This window comes from Phaethon lepturus, unplaced genomic scaffold, assembly GCF_000687285.1.
Source record: "Phaethon lepturus isolate BGI_N335 unplaced genomic scaffold, ASM68728v1 scaffold7913, whole genome shotgun sequence".
Lineage (NCBI taxonomy): Eukaryota > Metazoa > Chordata > Aves > Phaethontiformes > Phaethontidae > Phaethon > Phaethon lepturus.
In genome coordinates, this window is record NW_010531171.1 from 372 (window position 1) to 8165 (window position 7794).

At 48.3% G+C, this 7794-nt stretch overlaps 1 protein-coding gene across 1 annotated transcript; it reads left to right on the forward strand.

Moving 5' to 3' along the window:
• Positions 1-617: 617 nt before the first annotated feature.
• ST6GAL1 (ST6 beta-galactosamide alpha-2,6-sialyltranferase 1) lies at positions 618-4464 on the forward strand. Its single transcript, XM_010284453.1, has 3 exons — positions 618-749; positions 2011-2185; positions 3914-4464. Exons 1-3 carry the CDS (start codon positions 618-620, stop codon positions 4153-4155), a joined length of 549 nt encoding a protein of 182 aa, XP_010282755.1. The 3' UTR covers positions 4156-4464.
• Positions 4465-7794: the final 3330 nt, after the last annotated feature.

The following is a 7794-nucleotide window of genomic DNA, read 5'->3' on the forward strand; positions in this document are numbered from 1 at the left end:
ACCTGGGTTACCCGCAGGTGTCGCGAGCGGTGACGGACGCGTCCAGACCGCAGAGGGCAACTTCTCTGTTTGAACCACCTGGTTTTGTTCGTTTGGGAAAGCCTCTGGTGGAGCAGTCTCTCTCCACTGACACTGTCTCCAGCCTGTGCGCTTTGCCATTGTGGCGCTTTCCTTCTCGTTGCTGGTCTCCCAAGACTGAAGCCTCCCTTGCCCGAGCCGCACGGCCCCGCTCTGGGGGCGAGGTGCCGCTCGGTGCAAGGGTCAGCTGGCACTGCCGTGGTCTGGTCTGGTGGCTGGTGGCGGCAGCTGATGTTCCCACCCGCTTCTAGTAGTTCTGGCGACCGTACCCATTGTACAAGCCTGGCCGCTCTACAGGTCTTGTCCTTATTGTTTTATTGAAGGCAGGTAGAGAAAACCTGTCTTCAAAAAAATGGCATTTTTTTCTTGTGACTCTCCGCTAAGTCCTGTGCTGCCAGGTAGGACTGGAGCGGCTGTTGGAAGGGCATCGCGGGGAGCTGCGTCCTTGCCTGCGTGCAGTGGGGCATGTTCAATAACCAGCAGTGGGGTGGCTGTGCCTGTATTCAGGTATGTTTTACTGCTTGGCTGCCTGCTAAGGTATGTTATTGTATTTGTTCTTGTTACTCAAGCTTGTAACCGTTGCGGAGCAGCAGTTCCTGAGGGAAGCTCTATATAACACTGGAATCTTAATTGTCTGGGATCCAGCACCATATCATGCAGAAATTCATGAGGTAAGGCTGAGTTTTCTGTAAATAAAATTAGTTTTATACGCTTTGAAGTGCATCTGTTAACCTGCTTCCTCCAAATGTGGGCAGTCACTCATTTTAAGGCCATTCTCGATTACCTCTTCATTATCGTGGATAATCCGTATGTACTTCCGAGCACACGTGCCTGTGTGCTCGTAGGGGACCACGTGCCTGTTCCCGATCCCCGTGAACAGCCTCAGGCCGAGCGTCACGGATCACCACCTTTGCTTTCCCGTGGGCTGATGCCACGGGGAGGAGGTCGCTACTGGCTGCAGCAGTTGTCATCTCATCAGAGGATGATCTCCCCTTGCTGACAGTTGCTGTAAGATTTGCTGACGATTGATGCTTGGCTATTTCAAGCACCAGTCAGACATGGGATGTACTTGATGCCTTATGAACGGATTGGGAAACCTCTGAAGATCTTAGCGAATGTCTGCGCTCTGTATCAGCTAGACTTTCACTTGTGGGTGTTGCAATCCCTCTAGCATTCACTTTCCAAGTACAAAAGGGCGTTATGTGGTAAGTGATGAGCTTTGGAGGCTCAGGGTAAAAGCAGGTAGGAGTGAATGGTCCATTCTTTACTTTTATTTTAAGCTCTGTCTATAACTGAGAGGTCTTTGCGTTCCTTCCTCTGGACTGCATTTCCCGTTTTCTCACGGATGTTTATTCTCGTGTCTAGTCCCACACCTCCAGGAGACACCAGGGCGTATGTACAGCATGTCAGTAAAACCAGGATGGATATTTTCAGCAAAGAAAAAAATCTCAAAATGACTTTAAGAAAACATAAACCCTTCCTAAGTGTTTTTACTGAAAGGCAAAGTTTTAGGATGCAAATCAGCTCGGCCTGTTTTAGGAAGCTGTGCTGAGGACGCTTGCCTGCAGGATAAGATGCTTTGTACTCCAGCGTGGAGAGGGGTCGGGGTCTGTAACATTTAAGGCAGATTTCTCAACACCATCTGCTATTGGAGTGTGCAGAATGAAGTTATACTAGATGGCTGATCTCATTTAACGGTCCTGCACTGCCAAAGAGAGGAGATTTGTTTTTTCCTGCTCTGTTCGCTGAGTCAAGTCACCACAGTGACCCGAAGGGCAGATGAGGTGGCGGGGACAGAGGGTGACTGTGTGGAGGTACAGCAGCACCTTTTCCTCTGGCAGCAGCAGGTTCACTCGTCCTTTTTTCCCGTTGGTTGTGGGAAAGAGGGGGCTAGAAATAAAAAGAGTCTAACTTCTTGTTTCTGTTTTCCAGTGGTACAGAAAACCAGACTACAACTTTTTTGAAATCTATAAGTCGTATCGTAGTACACATCCAGAGCAGCCTTTCTATATCCTGAATCCAAAAATGCAGTGGCAACTCTGGGATGTTCTGCAGGAGAATTCTCTGGAGCATATTCAGCCTAATCCACCGTCATCAGGAATGCTTGGTAAGATAATTGCCCTCTAAACTTCTCGGTCAGTTTGCAGGCAGGAACTCTCCAGGATGCCTTTTTTCAGAGACAGCTACAGATTTATGGTGCTTATCGGAGTTGCTTTTACAGTGTTTGTCTGTAAAAGGCAGCTTCCTGCCTTTAAAGTAGCAGCTCAGCCGTGTCAAAGTAAGCGGTTTGCAGCACTCCTCTGAAACAGCAGTTAGGGACATGGCCTGGTTCCACGTGGAAGCAGGAGAGCACAGGGCAACACTGAGATGGCCTCTAGGATTTCTAGCTTCTCGCGCCAGAGCAGTTCCCACGGGGTGCGAGGGGAAGGGTACGGCTCCTGCGGGCTCAGACCTTGTCAGGCAAATAAATCTGGTTACTGCAGATGAAATCTGTCCTTGCCTCTTTGTGCTTTCCATATAGAATTAGGGGGCGGTTGGGAAATACATATATATGGGAAAATTTATATAACAAAAGACCTGCTGCTGGACTGGGGACAGTCAGACTGAATAGTTACCCTGAAAAGTTGCATGCTAGTCCCCCTTATTCAGCGTGCTAACGTCTGGTTTGTCAGCACGCTAAATCCAGCTTCTTGGCACGGGGGCTCCTTTTGCATTCTGCTATTGCAAAGCTTTTCCTTCGTATTGGAGAGCAGATCTCGTGACCTGAATAAAAAGGAGTGAACTTCTCAGGAAGTTCGCGTGCATTTGAAATCGCAGCGTAGATGTACTGTCTGTTGCTGTTAACTGGAGTTCGGGGCTCGAAGGCACTGGGCCACGTCGGACAGCAAATTCCTCTGTGGCTTAACTTTGCCCGAAGTTACCTGCTGTGTAAAACAAGTTACCTCGCCAGCCCCGGGCGCACAGATGAGTCCCAGTTTGCAGCTCTGGGTTTCCTGGAAGGCGTAAGCCTGACAATGAAAATTGTCATGTAAAAAGGTGGATTGAAAACGTGTTTCGATGCACCTGAGTTAAACAAGTGGTTTCAGGGATGGCTTCTTCTAATGTCTTGTAAACTGTGTTCCTCTGATCGTGTGTGGTCCCTGATGGCTCAGATACCGTGTGAATTTTCTGTGACTTTACACATTGGTGTGTTCTTGCTATTTCTTGCACTTGGAAGAGAAGTAGCCTGTAACTATGGCTGACTTCTGATCTGGCCAGAAAGCTGAGAGGTCTGTGCCCAGTGTGAATGTCCTCAAGAGGCTCCTGTGCCTGTCAGAAGACACAGGAGGGCGGCACTGCTCTGCTGCGGGGGAGCTGGGGGGCCTGAAGAGCAGAGGCTGCTCAGCCTTGGGGAGCCATCTCCAAGCACAGGCGCTTCTATATCCCCTGCATTCACGAGAGGCAGGTGGGGAGAAGGCGAAGGTCTCATCGCTGCTTACCCAGGCAGGTCTGAGATGGGCTGTTTGGATCAGCTAATTGTAGCACACGGCTGGCAGACACCCAAGTGTTCACAAAGGTCGCAGAGAATGGTAACGCTCTTAAAAATTGGCCTTTTGGCACGGCTGTCACTGTAAACCATCCACTGTAATCAAGTCAGTCCTACGCTTTGCAAGAGAGGGCTTCAGAAAACGACCTTGTCTGGCCAGGCTTGTTTTCTCCCCCTCTTGCCTGAACGTTCAGAAAGGAAACCCTTCCCCTTGGAGCTGGATGCTCCTTGCTGACCGCCGGTCTCGCTGGAATGTTTAATGGGTTCTCTGGTTTGACGTGGGGATGTCTGCTTTCTTTCCCTCCCTAGGCATCGTGATCATGATGACGCTCTGTGATGAAGTGCACGTGTACGAATTTCTCCCTTCCAAACGGCAGACGGACATTTGCCACTATTACCAGAAGTTTCACGACCGTGCCTGTACCATGGGAGCTTACCACCCCCTCCTGTTTGAGAAAAACTTGGTGAAGCATATAAACCAGGGCACAGATGAGGACATCTATACTCACGGGAAAGTTACTTTGCCTGGCTTCCGAAACGTGCATTGCTAGCGGATCAGTTTTTAGTGTGTTGAGGAATTTTTCTTGACTGTCAAAGCACTTTTTAAATCAGGGTTGTCAGATTTGTTAGGTCTAAGCACTGGTGTGTTTTTACAGCTCTTCCATGTTGCGATACTTGCTCTTAGGACTTTGTTGCCTAACTTCTCCCAGCTGTAAGGCGGTGTTAGTACATTGCGGTACATCCACACGGTATCTGCGTGAGCCACTGCAATAAATTTACTCCCGGTGGAGCTGGGCTCATGCAGCGGGTGGATATCTCTGTCTTCATCTCAACCAATGACGGTGTATGGGAGGCACAGGAGGTGCTTTCTAAGCACAGATTGCACAAGTCAGGATCAAACGCTGAATATAGTTCAGTTTGCTTCAAAGGGGTCATGACAGGTGAAAACCTGGTCCATTGAGAAACAAGAAAAATAATTTGAAACTTGTTCCCATAGCCCTAGGAGCTCTTTGGAGCGGGGCTAATTTATGGAAACACTGTCAAAGCTGTGTACTGATAAGCTAAACTCTTAGTCCAAAATATTTGATTTTATAAACAGTTTGTAAAATAACCATGGCAACTTCCTTTCAAGTTGTAAGACTTCTGAAACCCTTCAGGTGGCATTTTTGGCAAAGGAAGAGGGAGGTGATCCACAATCCGGTGATTCTTGCAAGACTTTTAAATCATTTTACTTCTTTTTTTAATTGCTTAAAATAAATTTTAGTGAACATTTACTTCTCCAGTACAGTGCTGTGTGTGGTACAGAAGAAGCCTGATTGCAAAAACGTTTTGGGGAGGATGCTCCGAGGCACAAAGAGGAGAACTCACCGGAGGTCGGTACCTCTTTCCAGCTCTCTGCTGGTCTGCCTTTGCAGAATTGGCAAATTCCTTGCTGGCTTATCTCCGGTAGCAGAAGTGCCTCAGAGCCGCTGGCCAGGCGCAAGCTCGCTGGAGCGATGGTCGTTGCTGTGTGCTTTCTGAGCAGGGGGGAGCAGATGCATCACCCCGTGCTTCATGAGCGGTGGGGAGGGAGAGCGTGCTCTGCTAAAAAAAGGCAGAGTTGAGGAGGGCACCTTTTCCCTGCTCAAGGGGACGCTCCCGTGGCGGCACGGTGGACGTAGCAGCTTTGCAATCTCTGTAGGTCAGTGAGAACACCTTCCCCGTCCTCTTCCGTACTGATGTGTTCCATGATGTCTGTAAAGAAAGCTTTTTCTCCTGTTTTGAATAAATCCTGTGAAGTCACTGGCCCATCCTTGCCTTGGTGAAACCAGTGTAAATGTCATTGCTCCGTGGCCCTGGGGACTTGTACCAGCCTTGCAGAGGCAGAGCTGAGGAGGAGCTGCTCGGCTGCTGGTTTCGGTAAGCCCACGGCCCCTGCCCGGTCTTGGCGAGGGGGCCGCCGCGGGGCTGTGCCTCCGGCTCTGAGGCTGCTCTGCCCGTCTGTTGGGGTGGATTGGATCTGTCAGTGTTTCCAAATTGTATGTCATGTCATACATACATACATGTAAAAAAATTCAGGTCCTTAGGCTGTTGCTCAGGTGATGCCCGTGACCAGGTGACTCTTGTTAAGTTCGCACTGCCACGGTTGGAGACGGGGAGAGCTTACAGAGGGAAAGCCGGCAGCAAACCTCTCCGGGTCCCCACTCTTAGTAGGTGACAGTCCTGCCTCTGGCCCTTGGATCAAGGGGTTGTCTGCCACAGCCATTTGCTGCCGTAATACGTGCTTAGCTGGGATTCTGACCGCTTCTGCCTTTTTTCCGTGGCTGTCTCATTATTTCTCACAACATCATTTTTCCCCCACCTTCGCTGCTGGGGTGACCGGACCAGCCACCCCACCTCAGCTTGGGCTGTGTAATGGATGGATGGTACCTTGCTGCAGAGGAGCGAGCACAGCCCTGAGGAGCAAGGACAGGCTGCCTGGCACTCGCCCGGGGCTCCCCCAAACCAGCTTCTCCTCCGCAGTACTCCTGCAAGAAGGCAAACGTACAGCCTCCCCAGGGTCTTCCCGAGCTCTCAATTACTTACAGGCAATAGTGTTGCACTGGGCATGAATTTTCAAACGTTACGCTAACAATTTAGCTAGAATCCAACATGTGATTCATTTACAATCTAAACAGAGTTTTACAGGAATTATGACAGCGCTCAAAATAGGCCAGCGTTAACCCTCTTTTTTCTTTTTTTCTCTTTTTGGCTGCATAGATCCAAATCTAATATAAATTGCAAGCGATGACAAGTCTGGTATTTAGAAGAGCCAAGTTTAAGTTCGCGGGCAATAATAGCTAGACTGTAACAAAAGCCTTATCCCTCCTGCAGTCTCTAACTGTTTCCAGAGCGTGAACGGCTTTCTGGCCACGTGGAAAGCAGGAAGAGGGCAACACTGCCCTTTCCAGTTAGCTGCTGAAGGGCTAAGTACTGGGAAAGATGCTCCATAATGATACGGGAAGGGTGTGGGGGAAGGTCAGCAAGTCAGGGGAAGGGGATTATGAAGGGGTTATTTTAGTTTTTGATGTAGGAAAGATGTCCTGATTGTGGTGGTGTTTTTGTTGCTGAATATTGCTTAGAAATACTCTTCCTTAGCTCTAACTTCTTAACTCCTCCCTGCAGCATAAACTGATCTGTAGCACTGGCAGAAGCTACAGTCTTCGAAGGAAGGGAAGGGGAAAGGAAAGGGAATGAAAGGGAAGTACCGGAAGGTGATGGGAACTCTACCTTAATTTCAGGGAGACATCACCCCTGAATTGTCCTGACTTCAAATTTAAACTTTGTATTATCCAGTATTCTGCCTATTTCTGTAGCTGTGCTAGTTAATCAGCAAAAAGTATATTTTAGTAAGTCAGTGACTTCAGTCAATAAACGCTGTCAAGATACCTTATTTATAAGTGTGGGCCCTGGGGAGACCGTATCAGTCCTTGCTTGCATTTTGAAAACCTAGCTGATCCAGATTTTAAAAATAGTTTTAAAGACCTAGAATTTCAAAACCAGAGATGGTTTCTGGAGAAAATCTCGACCTTTCATAAGACTTTTGATAATCAAGTGTTATGACTTATTTAGACAAGGCAGTAGAAACTGATTTGTGATGTTAAGACCTTAGCAAGTGAAAGGTTTTTTTCCTCAGTCTATAAATATACCCATCTTACAAAAGAGTCTGGTCTTAAATGTATTAACATGCAATACGGAGCAAAGATGGGTCTTGTTCTGGCACTCCAGCTGGAAAGCGTTTCTTCCTCCTTGCCTGCAGGTGTACTGGAGAGCCAAGGGAATGGGTGCAGAGAGGTTATCTGGTAAGCCCAGAGCCCGGAGGAGGTAAGTGCAGCTGTCAGGGGCTCATGGTTGGACGAAGAAATATTTGGGCACTGTAAAGGCAATGACAGTATGTTACTGGCAGAGGAACATTGGACTTCATTGTCTTTGAAGGAGAGCTTTCATTGTCTGGGCTGACAAAACTGCCTGTGGGTTTGTGGGTTGTTTTTTTTTGCGTTGACTAGAGGAAAAAAAAATTGGAGAAAAGTTCCAGAAATTCAAATCTTATGCACCTGAGTCAATACACCTTTCGTCACCATCCCTGGAAGAATAGAGTGGTGGAGCAGTAACTAGATCTGATGAGACACTAGTATATCAACAGTAGTGGTGAAAAAAATACAGGCTGGCAT